This window comes from Balaenoptera borealis (genome assembly GCF_965194805.1).
Source record: "Balaenoptera borealis genome assembly, chromosome: 14".
Lineage (NCBI taxonomy): Eukaryota > Metazoa > Chordata > Mammalia > Artiodactyla > Balaenopteridae > Balaenoptera > Balaenoptera borealis.
The window spans coordinates 90,746,081-90,763,057 of NC_138875.1; the positions used below are offsets into that span (position 1 = coordinate 90,746,081).

The following is a 16,977-nucleotide window of genomic DNA, read 5'->3' on the forward strand; positions in this document are numbered from 1 at the left end:
AGCTTATTCATGTCAGAATGACATTACAGCTTTCAAGCTAATCAGCTACAATCAAGTAAGCTCATGTAATGAAAAGAGATGTAAGTTTCTGGTAACCAAGCACAATAGAAAACAATGAATGTACTTTCACGTTCATGCTTTATAAGCTATCTGTAACTACTGAGAGTCAAGTTTCTTCGCCATTTCAATTTGGACGTTTCCCTGTTTACAAAAACTTTTCTTCTCACTCAATAAAATATTCATATAAAGAAAAATTCACTAAATTTACTTTTAATAGTAGACATACCTGGGATTAGAAAGACATCTCAGGTTAGTATAGACACATCAGGTGAAGGAGGGAGACACAACAGATCAGGGCAGTTAAACATGCAGAACAAAGGAGACATCCTACAATAAGGTGGACATCCCTGGGGAACTAGGGAGACATCACAGGTGAGAGGTAAGACACCTGTGGAAATAAAGAGACATCTAAGGTCAAGGTAGACACACCAAGGAAATTAAGGGAACAACTGAGGTCAGAGTAGACATAATTGGGGAATAACGGAGACATCCCAAGTCAGGGTTGACAAGCTGGGAGAATTAGCAAGACATTAAAGGTTAGGGGAGACACACCTGGGAAATTATTGTGACATCCCAGGTCAAGATAGAAACTCATATGGAATAAGGGAGACATCTCACATCAGTGTAAACACATCTTAGGAAATAGGGAGATATACCAGTTCAGTGTAGACATACCTGAGGAATTAGGTGAGACATTATTGATAATACAACTGGGGAATAAAGGAGACTTCCCAGGCCAGTGTAGACACATCTGGGGATTTAGAGAGATATCTGAGGTCAGAATAGAGACATATGGGGAAGAAAAAAAAGGACACATGCCAGGTAAGGGTAGACACACCTGGTGAACTAGAGAGATAATCCAGCTCAGAATAGTTACACTTGGGGAGTTAAGGTGACATCCCTGGTTATGATTGACATTTCAGTGGAAGAGAGAAGACATTCCTTGTTGGGGAAGACACACTTGGGGAAATAAAAAGACATCACAGGTCACAGAAGACAAATCTGTGGAATCAGACATCTTAGTTTACTGCTGACACACAAGCGTATTTAGGCAGGCATCAAAATTAGGATAGATGCACCTGAAAATTTGGTGAAACATTCCAGTTCTGTGTAGACACACCTAAAGAATTAGGGAGCCGTTCCAGGTCAGGGTAGAAACACCTGGGGAATTAGAGAGTCTTCCTTGTCAGTGTAGACGTATCTAGGGCATTAATGAAACATTCTAGGTCAGAACAGATATTAGATATCCCAGGTGAGTATAGACACACCAGGGTAATTAGAGAGATGAACCAGAATTGAGGTAAGAGGTAAATGGGCCCCTGGGCAAAGAAGTTGGTGTCAGTCAAGCAGAGTAAATTGGAGCTTTGTTTTCCCCAGACACTCCAAGAATAAAGTTAATGGCAGGAGCTGAGCCCTGCTGGAGGAAAGAGATAAGATGACCACATCTGCCACTCCTGAGGTCAAGGAAACCTCCCTGACTGTACATGCGTAGGAAGGCTCCTCAGGGGTCAAAAAGGGCGGGGGCGCCATCTCGTAATAGGCGTTGTCAAGCCTCCCACAGGCCTCTATGCTGGATCCATCTTGGCAAAAATATGCACACGCATATTGGGAGAGACCTAGGACATGTCAGGTGTGGAGAAGAAAGAAGATAACTGGTCAAGGTACACAAAGACCCAGAAGAACTGCCCCTATATAAATGATTTAACCACCTCTTTATTGCGTTCCTCCTCATTAGGGAGAATGCCCACACCACTTCTCTGCCTTGCTTCTGTCTTAAATAAACTGTTTCTCTGTGTGCTCTCCCACATGTTGTGCTATGTCTCTGATAATAAATTTTGTACCTGTTTTTGCAGTTTTTGCCTCTTTGAGAAATGCATTTTTCAAATGGGGCAAGAGCCAGTGCAACTTTGTCTCTAGCCTCTAGTCCCTGGTGGACCAGTGGCTAGGATTCCTGGTTTTCAATCAGGCTATCCAGGTTCAATTCCTGGGCAGGAAACTCAGATCCTGCTTCAAGACCATTCACTGCTGTCTCTCCAAAAACAGAATCAGGGTTGACACATCTGGGAAAATAGGGAATCATCCCAGGTCAGTGAAGACATACCTGGGGATAAGACATCCCAAGCCAGACTAGACACACCTTTGGTATTAGGGAGATATCCAAGGTTACTACAGAAATACCTGGGTAATCAGGGATACATCCAAGTTCAAGACAGACACACCTAGTGACTAGAGAAAAATCCCAGGTCAAAGTAGAAACACCTTGTGAATTAGGGAGACATCCCAAGTCAGTATTCTCAAAACTAGAGTATTGGGGGACACTCCAGGTCAGTGTAGATATACCTGGGGAACTTGAAAGATGTGATAAGTTCAAGTAGATGAACCCGGGGGATTAAGGAGAGAACCCCATTAAGTATAGACCCCCCCTAGGGAATAGGGAGACATGCTGGGTAAGAGTAGACACACCTGGGGAATTAGAGAGACATCCCAATTCAGCGTAGACATACCTGGGGATTGGCAGACATCCAGAATCAGGGTAGACACACCTGAGGAATTAGAGAAGTATCCAGGGCTAGTACAGACACACCTGAGCAATCATGGAAACATCCCAGGTCAGGATAGACACACCTGGGGAATTTGGGATATATCCCAAGTCAGGGTAAACACACTTGTTGAATTAGGAGACATCCCAGGTTACAGTAGAGACACATGGTGAATAAGAAAGACATCCCAGAGTAGGCAAACATGTAGAAATAGGGAGACATCAAGATGAGAGTGGAAATTATAGAGACAGTAGAGGTCACTGTACACCTTAGAAATTATGGAGACACACCAGGTCAAGGTAGACACTACTGGAAAATTAGATAGTGTACCATGTCATAACAGACACCTGAGAAATTAGGTATACATCCCAGATCAGTGTAGACACACTAGAGATTTAGGAGGTCATCTAGGGCTAGTGGAGACACACCTGGAAAACTGAGACACTCCAGATCAATATAGACACACCTGGGTAAGTAAGGAGAGCAACAAATTCAAATAAGCCATATCTGGGGAATACAGAGATTTCCCAGGTAAAAGAAGAAACATTTGGAAAATTAGGGAGACATCACAGTTCAGAGTAGACACACCTAGACAAATAGGGTAAAACCCAAGGTCAGAATGGTCACGCCTGGCGAGTTAGGGACACATCTCAAGTCAGCTTAGATTCATTAGGGAATTAAGTATATATATCCCAGGCCAGTAGTTACACAACTGGGGCACTGTTGAGAAGGCCAGAGCAGGGAAGACACACCTGGGGAATAAGGGCGTTATCTTAGTTTGAATAGACACACCAGAGAATTAGAGCAACATTCCAGCTAAGAGTTGTAAATCAAAACACCTAGAGAGATATCACAGGACAAGTCTGACACACTGGAAAAGCAAGGAGACATTCCATTTCAGGGTAGACACATCTTTACAAATAGAGGGGAAAAAAACAGGTTAGAGCAGAAACACCTGGGGACTTATGTAGATATCCCAGGTCAGAGAGGATACACCAGAGGAAATAGAGAGACATCCCAGGTCAGTGTAGACTCACCTGAGGAATTAGGGAACCATCTGAGGTCAGTGTAAACACACCTTTGGATCTATGAAGATACATCATGACACAGTAGACATACCTAGGAAACAAGGGGACATCCCAGGCAGTGTAGCCATATCTCAAAATATGAGACATCCAGATCATAAATGGCACACCTGGAGATTTAAGGGAGATAGCCCAGATCACTACAGACACACATCAGGGAAAAGGGTTAACATCCCAGGTTAGGGGAGACACTCTTGGGGAATTAGACATTCTAAATCAGAGTAGACTGGGAGAATTTGAGAAACACCCAGGTCAAAGAAGACACATCTGGGGAAATAGGTAGAATTTCAGACTAGAATGGACACAACTGGGGAGATATGGAGACAAGTCAGTATATACACTCCTCAGGGAATTAAGAGACATTATATGTCACTAGACTCACTGGAGAACTAGGGAGACATCCAAAGTCATAGTTAGATGGGGAATTAGGGTCACATTCTGGGTCACAGCAGACATATTTGGGGGAAAGGGAGACATCTCATGTCAGCATAGACACTATTGAGAAATAAGGATACATGCCAGTCAGAGAAGATGCACTTAGTGAATTTGGGAGACATATAATGTCAGTGTTGACACACCTGGGGAATGAGGAAGACATCTCAAGACAGGGTAAATCAAACTGGGGAACTAGAGAGAGATCCCAGGTCAGGGTAGACACATATGGTTTATTATGTAGACATACCTGGTCAGGGTTGACAACCTAAGATATTAGGCAAACATCAATAAACATCCCAGCTAAATATAGACACTCAAGGAATTCAGGAGTTACCCAGGTGCAGTGTGAGCACAACTGGAGAATTAGGGAAACATCTTTGGTCAGTGTAGATATTACAGAGGTTTTAGGGAGCCATTCCAGGTCAAGTAAACACACTGGGGAACTAGAGATTTACCAGTTCAGAGTAGACACTCCTGGGGAATTAAGAAGACAGCAAAGGTCAATATAGACACCCTTAAACAATTAAGATACATCCCAGGTCTGGGTAAACACACCTGGGGAATTAGGGAAACAGGTCATGGTAGAAAAGCCTGAAAATTTAGAAAGACAACCAACATCAGGGTAGACACAACTGGGGAATTACGGAGACATCCCAAATCAGGTATGAAATTCTAGGGACTTTGTGAGACATCCCAAGTCAAGATAGACAAAACTGTTATTAGGGGGACAACCAATATCAGGGGAGAAATATCTTTGAAATTAGGGAGATAACCCAAATAAGTTTGGACAGATCTGGGGAATTAGGAAGAAATCCCAGGTCTGAGAAGAGAAACCTGGGAAAGTAGTGAGACATCCCAGGTCAGGATAAACAACCTGGGGAATTAGGGAGCTATCCAAGCTCAGAATAGACACATACACTTGGGTAATCAGGGATAATTCATCGGTCAAAGTAGACACAGCTGATGAATTAGAAAGACATCCCAGTTCAGTGTAGACGCATCAGGATAACTAGGCAGATATCCAAAATTAGGGTGGACACATCTGGTGAATGAGAGAAACATCACAGGTCAATGTAAAGACACCTGAAGAATTGGAGATACATACAAGATAAGGGTCAACAGCCCTGGGAATTAAGGAGACGTTGCAGGTCTAAGTAGACACACTAAGGGAATTAGAGAGACATCCCTGGTCAGTGTAGACTTACCTAGGTAATTAGGAACATACTAGGTCAGAGCAGAAACGCATGGAGAATTAGGGAAACATCCAAGGTCAGGATAGACACACCTGAGGATTTAGGGAGACATCTCAGGACAAATTAGACACATTGAAGTATTAGAGACACCTCAGGTCAGATTACACACAATAGAGAATTAGGAAGTCGTGCCACATCAAGAGTAGACACATTTAGAGAATTAGTGAGACATGACTGGTCAACGTGGGCACACCTAGGTAATTAGGTATATACCCCAGATAAATAGACGTATCTGGGGATACAGAGTTGTAGATGCAACTCAGGAATTATGGAGACATCTCAGGCTAAGGTAGACAAATCTGAGAAAATGAGGATACATCCCAGGTCAGGGTAGACACAACTAGGTAATTAGGAAGACATCACAGGTCAATATAGACACAAGTAGGGATATAGAGAGACGTCACAGGTCACTGTAGACACATCTGGATTACAACTGTTGTATCCCAGATCAGGTTAGACATACATATGGAAGTAGGGAGATATCTCAGTCAGAATAGTCAAAACTGGGGTAGTAGTGAGTCAAAACTCACAAATATGCGCAATATGAAAAAGATTCTAGGACACAGTATACAAACCTGGTGAATTAGGGACACATCCCAGGTCAGTATAAACACATCCTGGTAATTAGGAATATATCCCTGGTCAGTGTAGAAAAATAGGGAATAAGGGATAAAACTCATATCCCAGTAGACACATTTGGAAACAATCCAGATCAGTGTAGACACCTGAGGCATCCAAGGTCAAAGGACACACCTAGAGAACTAGGAAGACATCCCAGGTCAGAGTTGGGAAATTCTTGGAAATTAGACGGTCAGACCAGGTCAGGGTAGACAAACCAGGGAATTAGGAAAACATTCTAGGTCAGTGTACACATTTAGGGAATTACTGAGACATCCCAGGTGAGCATAGACACACCTGGGGGATTCGCGAGACAACCCACATGGCGCACCTGGAGTATTAGGGAGCTATCCCAGGTCAAAGTAGACTCACCTGGATCATTACTGAGATCCCAAATTAGTGTAGACAAACCTGTGCAATTAGAGACATCTGCGTCAGTGTAGACACAACTGGGAAATTGGGAAGACATCCCAGGCCAGATATGCACACTGAGTGAATTAGCAACACAACCCAGGTCAGTTTATACACACACAGTATACTAAGGAGACATCCCAAGTCAATATAGACACAGGAAGGACTAGGGAGTTATCCAGGTCAGAGTAAACACACCTGGGAAGCTAATGAGTCATCTCAGTCTGTGTAGACACACATGGGCAATTAGGCTGTTAACCCATGACAGAGAAGAAACTCCAGGGAACTAGGGAACCATTCACGGTCAGAGTAGACACCCCTGAGGAAGTAGCGTTATCCCAGGTCACAATAGACACACTTGGGAAATTAAGAAAGCTTTCAGGTCAAGGTAGACGTGCCTAGGTAATCAGAGAGACATCCTAGGACATAGTGGACACACCAGGGTATTTAAGGAAACATCCAGGTCAGTGAGTCACACCTAGGGAATTAAGGAGACATCACTGGTCAAAGTAGACACACCTGGGAAATAAGGGGGAAATTGCAGGTCAGTGTAGACACATTTGGATAATTAGGAAGAATCCCAGGCCAAAGTAAGCAAGTCTGAGGAATATGGGAAACATTCAATGTCAGGGTAGGCATAGCTGGGGAATTAAGAAGACATGCCAGGCAAAGGTAGACAATCCTGAGTACCTAAGGAGATATCCCATGTCAGAAGAGACATCCTTGAGGTTTCATAGAAATACAGGTCAGCAAAAACACATGGGGAATAAGGGAGACATTCCGTGTCAGTGTAGACACACTGGAGGGACTAGGGAAACCTCCCTGGTCAGTGTAGACACTTCTGAAGAATAAGGGTATAATGGCAGATCAGAGTCGACATATTGGGGAATCAGGAAGATTTCCCAGGTCAAAGTAAACACACCTGGGGAACTGGGGAGACATCCCAGGTATAGATACACCTGGGGAAATTTAGTAACAGCCTAGGTGAGGGCAGACACACCTGGGAAACAAGATAGGCTTGCCAGGTCAGGGTAGACACACCTGAGGAACATAGGAGCCTTCCCAGAAGACAGTAGACACATCCATATCTTAAGGTGTGTAACTTGTTCAGAGAAGACACATCTGGAGAATTAAGGAGACATCATTGGTTAGTTTAGACAAAGTGGGGAATTAGGAAGACATCCAAAATCAGGGTAGAAGCCCTTGGGGCATTATAGAAACATACCAGTTCAGTGTAGAAACATGTGGGAATAAGGGAGATACACAAAGTCAGTGTAGACAGACCCATGGAATTAGGGAGACATCCCAGGGCAAAATAGTAGCACCAGAGCAATTACGGAAACAACCCAGGTAAAGTAGACACACCCATGAATTAGGAAATCCCGGGTCAGAGTACACACATCCAAATTAGGGAGATCTCTCATGTCAGAGAGAACACCCGTGGGAAATAAGGGAGACATTCTAGGTCAGTGTAGATGTGCCTGAAAAATTAGGGAGGCATCCTGGGTCAGTGTAGACACACAAAGATTAAAAAGAAGATAGTTCAGGGGTGACATCTCAGGACAAGGTAGAAACACATGGAAAAGTAGGGAGATATTCCAGGTCGGAGCATACACACCTTGTGAATTAGGGAGACATCTCACATCAGGAAAGACACACTTGGGGAATATGGGAGACATCCTTTGTCAGAGTAGACATTCCTGAAAATCATGGAAATAACCACAGTCAGAAACCACAACTCAGAAAATAAAGGGACTTCCCAGTTCAGTGTACATGCACTTGGGGAATAAGAGAGATATCCCAGGTAATAGTAGACATACCTGGGAATTAAAGAGACATCCCAGGTCAGGGTAAACACATCTGGGGAATTAGGGAGACATGCAAGATCAGTGTAGGTAAAACTGGATTATTAGGGAGGCATCCAAGGTCATAGTAGAAACATCTGGGGAATTAGCAAGACCTCCCAGGTCAGGTAGTCACACTGGGAAGTAAGGAACATCACAGATCTGGGTAAATATGCCTGTAGAATTATACACACATCCCACTTCACTGTAGATGAACCCGGGAAATTAGGGAGACATATCAGGTCAGTGTAGACACAACTAGGGAATTAGAGAAAGAGCCCAGGTTGAAGTAGTCACACCTGGGGAATTATGGAACCATTCTAGGTTGGGTTGACACACCTGGGGAACTAGAGAGGCATCCCAGAAAGAGTAAAGCAGTTGGGGAATTAAGGAGAAATTTCAGGTTAGAGTAGACGTTTCTGGGGAAATAGGGAGGCGTCCCAGGTAAGCTTAGACATACTTGGGTGATTTGGGAGAAATTTTATTCAGGTGAGACAAAGGGTGGTATTAGGGTGACATCCCAGATCAAAGCAGACACATGTGGGGAATTAGGGCAGAGGCCACAGGTCAGGGTAGACACACGTGGGTAATTAGGGAGACATCCCAGGCTAGAGCAGACACCTCAGGAATAAGGGGGAAATCCCAAATCAGAATCTTCACACCTAGGAAATAAGGAGGATGTCCCAGGACAGTGTGGACACACTTTTTCTGATTCTTCCTGTACTGCTCCCCATGCACATGGGGTTTAAATTCTCCTCAGATAGGCTGTCCTTTTTAAGTGTAACATCTGGTCATTTGGGATCTTTGAAACATCTGGAAGTCTGTAATGGCTAGAGAATCTAATCTCAAAACACTACAGTTGATAAAGCTTCAGGAGACGAATACCATAAGCTGCCTCTTCACCTCCTTTACTCATGGGATCAGCTCATTACAGAATGCGCAGTTGTCATGGTAACAGGTGCCAGACAGGAGGCAAAAATCCCAAAAAGCTTGGAGAAGATAATTTTATAAGTCACTCCTGGCTGCCAGTGACTTAAACCTGATTCTTTCTCGCTTAAGCAGCAAACAGGGTTTTTTCTGTTTTGGTTTTTTTTTTTTTTTGCTTGCATTTTTGAAAAGGCCATGTTAGTACCAATTTCAGACAGAGCTGCAGTCAGGGCTCTGTAGTAACATGAGGACCACAGTCTCTTTAGCACATAGTTCTGCCTTCTTGATTAAAGTCATTGTCAAGCTTCACGTGTCATCACCTGAAAGGTTCAAACTCAGATCATCATTAATATCAGCAGGCCTAGACATTAAACAAAAAAAATTACCAGTCATTTTATGAAAAATACTACACAAGAAGAATTATTGAAACAAGAAGTTCAATAACATACTGTTTTCCACAGTGACTGCACCAATTTACATTCCCACCAACAGTGTGGGAGGGTTCCCTTTTCCCCACATCCTCACCGAAGTTGGTTAATTTTAATGAACAGGGAGTTAACCCCACAGAGCAATAAAGCCACGACCTCCCCCCAGACAGAGGCTCCCCTCAGCAGGAACCAGGATTCTCAGCATCTGCTTCCCCTGCCCCAGCCTTGTTGCTGTAAATGAGCTTCGTAAGTGTGCTCCGGCCAAAGGAATGTCATTTTACAAGTATGTAACGGAAAGTCGTGATCCTAGTACAAATGTTATATTATTGGAGGATACTGCAGCAGTATTGGGAGTGACAATAGCAGCCACTTGTATGGGCCTTACTTCTATAACAGGCAATCCACTGTATGACAGCCTAGGTTCTTTGGGTGTGGGCAACTTATTAGGTGTGGTCTCAGCATTCCTCATCTACACTAACACAGAAGCACTCTTAGGGCGATCCATCCAGCCAGAACAAGTACAACTTGTTCTTACTTGAACTCCTGGAGAACGACCCATCAGTAAGGGCAATTCATGATGTTAAAACCACAGATCTGGGATTAGGGAAAGTAAGATTTAAGGCAGAAGTAGATTTCGATGGACAAGTTGTTACAAGATCATATTTGGAAAAACAAGATTTTGACCAAATGCTACAAGAAATTCAAGAAGTGAAGACTCCTGAAGAACTAGAGACCTTTATGCTTAAACATGGAGAAAATATGATTGATACTTTAGGAGATGAAGTAGATAGACTTGAGAAGGAACTGAAAAAACAAAATCCTGAAGTTTGACATGTAGATTTGGAGATATGATAGACTTGATGGAATGAATCACCTTGGAGGGAGCCTTGGAAACAAGTTTGCCAAGACTACTTTCCCACACTGAGGGGGTCAATGCCATTCAGAAGCCGTTTTGTTTTGTTTTAAGATAGAGGAAATATTTATGTAAAGGACAATTCAACAGTCCACAGAACTAAAACAACTTCTCACTTCTAAGAGACATATTACAAGTTGAATCAATTTGGAAACATGTTTTTATGTTTCAACAGGAAACATTTTGGTTACTTATATCGTTCATAATTTCTCATTTTAGCCTGTCAGTGTGCACTGTACCTTGCAATCATGTTTCCTTTCTTCACATTGGTAAAAAATAAGGGGCATCCGTAAGATTATGATTTTTAATTTTGTTGCCAGTGAAGATTTCACTCCATCAAAACCTGTCAATCTTGAACCTTCTGTCTAAATCTTGGTTTGCAGTTTTTAAAACAGTCACTCCGTTTCAAAGTCTGTCTTTCCTTATAGAATGTAAAAATTATTTTAACATACCTTGTATTTTTTGCCTTGAGCACTAAGAGGAACGCTCTCCTAACCTAGTTATCCATAAATGTTCATTCCAGAAAGGGCTTTGTTACTGAATTGAAGGAAGAGATTTCAGTACACTCTTTTAGGTCATGCTACTTGCCATTTTGTAAGATTTCTTTTCTCTTCTTTGCTTTTTTTTCCTTATTTAGTTTAATTTTCCTAGTGGTAGGAAATATGAAATAGCCCTAGATGTTTCCATGGGCCAGTGTGATGACTGTTTTTTTGTTTTTGTTTTTTAACTGGTTTCAGTGCCATAATGTGTATTTACTAGGAGATAATGCATTTATAAGCATTTTAACATTCTGTAAAGTGGACTAGAAATATTTATAATTTTACAGACAGGACAGCATTTTATTTTTAATTTCTTTTAAAAGAGGCACTACTTAACTTATGTAAATCTGAACTGTGGGATGTTTCTTGCTTTAAGAGACAGAGAAGTAAACTTCTTATGCGGAAACTTATGGCCATGACTTTTGTATAATATCATAGTCAGTAGTGTGTCTGTAACATGAGTTTCTTGCAGTTACAAATGGGCATTTAGCTTAATATATGATTATAACATTATGTGATAAGTAGCTTTCTAATGATCATAAGGTATCAAGGTGAAAAAACATGCAACTCAGTAAATGAAAATTTAGTGCAAAACTACAACTGTGTCTCCATTCATCAAAAGAATTCATATGCACTTTAAATTGTTCAGATACCAGTGAGAATTGTCCATGCAAGAGTGGTAGCTGGGTGAATAATCTCTTTGCCACATAAGTGAGTGCTTAAGGACCTAGGTCAGTGTCTAAAAACGTATTTAGATTGAAGTTTATGAATTACAGCAAATTATAATGGTGGAAACAAAAAATGAATATTTGATAAAAGGGTTAAAAAGAAAAAGATGCTCTGAGGTCTGAAGCATGTACCTGAGGTAGGGAGACCAGCACTGGTTAAACTGATGAAAGGGAACGTGGAGCTGGACTTGTGAAACCCTTCTGAAGGATGTTTCAGAACCACAAGTGCAGTTACTCCAGTGAAGTACTGCAGAGAGGAATGGTTGCTTGTCTTGGAGGGACCATGAAATCAGGTGCCACTTTGTCATGATGCTCCCAAGGAAAACTGGGAGCTATATGGGTGACCCACTGCCCTTCTGAGGTCATAGCTGTAGTTGTAATTCTGTAGGAGATGGAACATGGCTTCCCATTAGAATAGAAGCAGTCACTCATGTCCCTTCTTTCATCTTTCAAAATGTTGATTGAATGACACTGAAAGCCCAGTACACTGCTAGGCAGTAGCCTCTATAAAAGAAGCTCTGTGGCGGCTTCCCCAGCCTCTTCCTAGCTCTATTATGACAAAACTTGGAAGAAATCAAAAGATGCTTTTTTAACCTAAGGACTGGTGATGCAACCAGGCAAAATGTTATCAGTAGAATCTGTAAGGATGCCATAGCCCTGCCTTAGACTTTATTGTCCATCCAACCAGCCATTCAATAAATGTTAAGCACCTACTGTGTACCAGGCCCTGGGCTAGGCATTGTCCTTGAGAAGATTATAGTCCAACAGGGAGACAATCACGGAAACAGACTGAATTGTCAGAACTCCTGGTTTCAGGCAACAGAAGCACAGTTCCAAATGCCAAGGGTCAAGGGGGCATGTGTTGGTCAAGGACAGTGAGAAGTGGTTCTGAGCTAATTGTTCTCTGTGTCCCCCAAGTTCCACCCTTCACCCTTCCCTGCTCTGATCTGTCCTGGAAAGCTGGTCCCAGCTCTGCCTCAAAGCACTTCCTCACCATCAGGTGGGTTCATGGGGGGTGGAGGGGAGGTAGGCAGGGAGTTGGCAGGAGATTGGAGGGTGGGAGGAGAGGGAAGTTGGGGTATTTCTCCTGTTTCTGTCCTGCTGGGCTGTGGCTCTGGCAGAGGCTGCATTTCTCTAAGGCCACAGACCCTGCCCATGGATGCTCTCCCCAGGCAACAGCACTCCCTGCCTTCCAGAAACGTTGCTTCCTCACTTGTCATTCAGATGATCTCAGAGATAGACTTCCTATTCTTGCTAGTCCCTGAAGTGGGAGGCAACTGAATAAGGGTACACATAGAGGAAAAAGAAGGTAGTTAACCAAGACAACCTATAGACTCAGTGCAATCTCCATCAAAATACTAATGACATTTTTCACAGAACTAGAGCAAATAATTTTAAATTTTATATGGAAACACAAAAGGCCCCAGAATAGCCAAAACAATCTTGAGAAAGGAGAACAGAGCTGGAAGAATCATGTTGCCTGGCTTTAGGCTATATTACAAAGCTACAGTAATCAAAACAGTATGGTACTGGCACAAAACCAGACACATAGATCAATGGAACAGGATAGAAAGCCCAGAAATAAACCATGTACTTATGGTCAATCAATCTACAACAAAGGAGGCAAGAAAATACAATGGACAAAAGACAATCTCTTCAATAAGTGCTGCTGGGAAAACTGGACAGCTACATGTAAAAGAATGAAATTAGAACGTTCTCTAACACCATACACAAAAACAAACTCAAAATGGGTTAAAGACCTAAATGTAAAACTGGATACTCTAAAACTCCTAGCAGAAAACATAGGCAGAACACTCTTTGACATAAATCGCAGCAATATTTTGTTGGATCCATCTCTTAAAGTAAAGTAAATAAAAACAAAAATAAGCAAATGGGACCTAATTAAACTTAAAGGCTTCTGCACAGCAAGGGAAACCATAAACAAAACAAAAAGACAACCTACTAAATGGGAGAAAATATTTGCAAATGATACGACCAATAAGGTATTAATATCCAACATATATAAACAACTCATACAACTCAACATCAAAAAAAATCCAATTAAAAAACGGGCAGAACACCTAAATATTTTTCCAAAAAGGAAATGCAGATGGTCAACAGGCACATGAAAAGATGCTCAACATCGCTAATCATCAGGGAAATGCAAATCAAAAACCACAAAGAGATATCGCCTCGCACCTGTCAGAATGGCTATCATCAAAAAGAACACAAATAACAAATGTTGGAGAGGATGTGGAGAAAAGGAAACCCTTGTACACTGTTGATAGCAATGTAAATTGGTGCAGCCACTGTACAGAGGTTTCTCGAAAAACTAAAAATAGACCTAGCAATTTCACTCCTGGATAGATATAGATATATAGATATAGATATAGATAGATATAAAATATGTAAAACAAAAGCAGTAATTTGAAAAGATACATGCACCCCAATGTTCACAGCAGTATTGTTCACAATTGCCAAGATACAGAAGCAATCTAAGTGTCCATCAACAGATGAGTGGATAAAGAAGATGTGGTGTATATATATATATACCATTTTATATGGAAACACAGAAGACCCTAGAATAGCCAAAACAATCTTGAGAAAGAAGAACAGAGCTGGAAGAATCATGCTCCCTGTATATATATACAGCAGAATACTACTCAGCCATGAAAAGAATGAAATGTTGCCATTTGCAGCCACATGGATGGACTTGGAGGGCATTATGCTAAGTGAAGTAAGTCAGACAAAGACAAATGTACAATATTACTTATTCGTGGAATCTAAAACATGCAACAAACTAGTGAATATAACAAGAAGGAAGCAGGCTCACAGATATAGAGAACAAACTAGGGGTTACCAGTGGGGGGGGAGGGGCAATTTAGGGGTAGGAGAGTGGGAGGCACAAACTATTGGGTGTAAGATTGGCTCAAGGATGTATGTACAACCCTAGGACTATGGCTAATATTTTGTAATAACTGTCAATGGAAAGTAACCTTTAAAATTGTATTAAAAAAATTGTGCCTACAAGATTAGAGGACAGAGTCTCAAAAAAAGAAAAAGAGAGAGAGAAGGCAGTTAAATTTTGCTGCAGAATGAAGGGATTTTGTAGGAAAGCTAGAAAGTAAAGTTCTCAAGGATGTAGAAGCCACATGTAAGATGTACTGATGAGGGAGGACTTCCTCCTGCAGGGAGAGAAGGGGGAAGGCAGTGAAGGACCACTGTGGCCTCTGTTAATGCTCTTGGGCGATGCATCCAAGAGCAGAAGCTGAGCACTGCGGGGAGAGTGGTGGGACTCAGGGACAAACCCCCAGAGGAGGTCAGGGCGGCATCCCCACAGCCCTGAGGCTAAGAGCAGGGACCCCAGACCCTGCCTCCTGGGTCGCTCCAGGCTCTGACACTTGTTAGAGTTAAGACCTTGGGGGAGTCGCTTGGGCACAGAGAAGAAGACGCTGGTGATGGATGAGGCGGTGCTGAGTGTCCCCCACTCCAGCCCCCCTGGCGTCCACAGAGGGGGCTTCGGGGTCAGCTGGCTGCTGCTTCGCCGGGTCCCCAGGGGACATTGTGAGGTCACCCCAGCCCAGCTGGACCTTCTCCCTGGGAAGGGGAGGCTCCTGAAATGGGGTACGGGTGCTCCTGTCCTGGACCCCTGGGGGCCTGGCCTGGACAGTGGGAGAGAACGGACCCTGCAGCTCCCCTCCCTGACCGAGTGACCTGAGGGGAGTCTGCACCACGGAGACCTGACTGTGCAGGCAGAGCCCTGAGCTCTTTAAACAGGGCACAGGGCGGCTGAGCCATGCTGTCCTGGAGGCCTGGGCCATGGGGCCCGGGAGGAGCGGACCTCAGGAGCGCAGGTTCCTCACGTGGTGTTGGGTGGGGACCTCTCTGGATGTGCTCCTGGGTCATCTGCTTGCCCTGCATGAGGTCCAGGTGCCCAGGAACGCACGCCCATAGAGGCGGTACCGCAAGCTCCAGTCTTCCTTACAGAGAGACAAAGGGTCCTTTGATGACACCATCCATGTCAAACATTTGGTTCAGAGTCTCAACTTGAAGGAGAGTCTGACGGGAAATCACGTGCTGTATTAGGAAGCCCAGGAGAAACAAGTTCTATGATAAGTCGGTGCCATAGCACCTGCCCACAGCGACAAGCCCCTACATCTGCCCTGTAAGACACTCCGTGCTTCTGTCAGGAATGGTTGCAGAACCACAGGTCACCGCATGACTCACTGAGGCCTGGAGCTCCGACTTTTGTGGAAACAACAGCGGACATATGATGGGTCCAGATCCAGGGGAAGAGAACTGGTCTGGAGCCTTCTAGCACCCTCCTTACTGCAGAGACGGGCAAACCACCACCTGAGCTGATCTGCCCCAGCCTGGGGGGTCCTTGGACCCTCTTGGAGTCTCTCTGGAGGCCTGCCCCCCAGAAAGCTCAGGTGGTCCAGTCGGAAGTGCCTCCATCCTAGACCCAGAAGCCAGGGCTCCTGGAGATCACTGAGTGCTTGTCAGCGTTGACGTGAGTGTCACCTTGACACTGCTGCTTCTCTGTCTTCTCACCTTTCCGAAGAAAGGACCAGAAGTTACTGACCCTCAGGCTGCAATTTCTCTCCTTATTTTAAATGAAAGAGTGACATACGACACGGTGGCATTCCTGAAATGCATAATTAGAAGTATAACTGGGTATTTACTGTCTAGATCATCATCCCAGATTTGGACACAAGTGTCTGTGTATCTGCGCTTCCTGGGGCCCTTTCAGGAGCTGCCTCTCAAGGACAGACTTAGATGTCTACAGCAAAAATGTTGACGCTCGTTCAGAAAGATGAAGCAGATGCCTGAGTGCGAAAACACACTATTGCATTCCTGGACTATATCGTTGAGACATTTTATCTGACACCCAGGTGGACAATTGTTCCTAGAAGTGAAAGTCAAGTTAGAGGCCATTGTGCCTGGAAATCACCCGTAAATAGAGAGAGAGCTGACCTTCCACAGTAGTCAGCATTGAGTTGAGTGTGCAGATATGGGGAATGCTCATTTTTAAATGTCTCAGCAGGACAAGAGTCAGACTAGCTCTGCGTCCCAATGCTCCTTTCCAATGACAACTTTCCTGCATGGAGTCTGGGTCTGGTGCACAGTGAGAAGAGGTGTTCCATGCCTGACTGGTTAGATCTGCACGAGATTCTGGACACAGCATCTTGTCTG

At 43.5% G+C, this 16,977-nt stretch overlaps 1 protein-coding gene across 15 annotated transcripts; it reads right to left on the reverse strand.

The window, feature by feature from the left end:
* Positions 1–254: 254 nt before the first annotated feature.
* Positions 255–12,379, reverse strand: LOC309610392 (uncharacterized protein). 15 transcript variants are annotated; one of them, XM_082353296.1, is made up of 9 exons: positions 9,699–12,379; positions 8,223–8,262; positions 8,021–8,102; positions 7,444–7,524; positions 6,364–6,402; positions 4,576–4,594; positions 3,638–3,719; positions 736–811; positions 255–448 (listed from the first exon to the last, which is right to left on the reverse strand). In XM_082353296.1, exons 3-9 carry the CDS (start codon positions 8,079–8,081, stop codon positions 306–308), a joined length of 501 nt encoding a protein of 166 aa, XP_082209422.1. In that variant the 5' UTR covers positions 8,082–8,102; positions 8,223–8,262; positions 9,699–12,379; the 3' UTR covers positions 255–305. The 15 variants fall into 15 exon arrangements, 11 of the variants coding, with proteins under 11 accessions (XP_082209422.1, XP_082209421.1, XP_082209417.1 ...); XM_082353295.1 differs by lacking the exon at positions 8,223–8,262 and adding an exon at positions 9,494–9,534; XR_014233881.1 differs by lacking the exon at positions 8,223–8,262 and having other exon boundaries at positions 736–1,020.
* Positions 12,380–16,977: the final 4,598 nt, after the last annotated feature.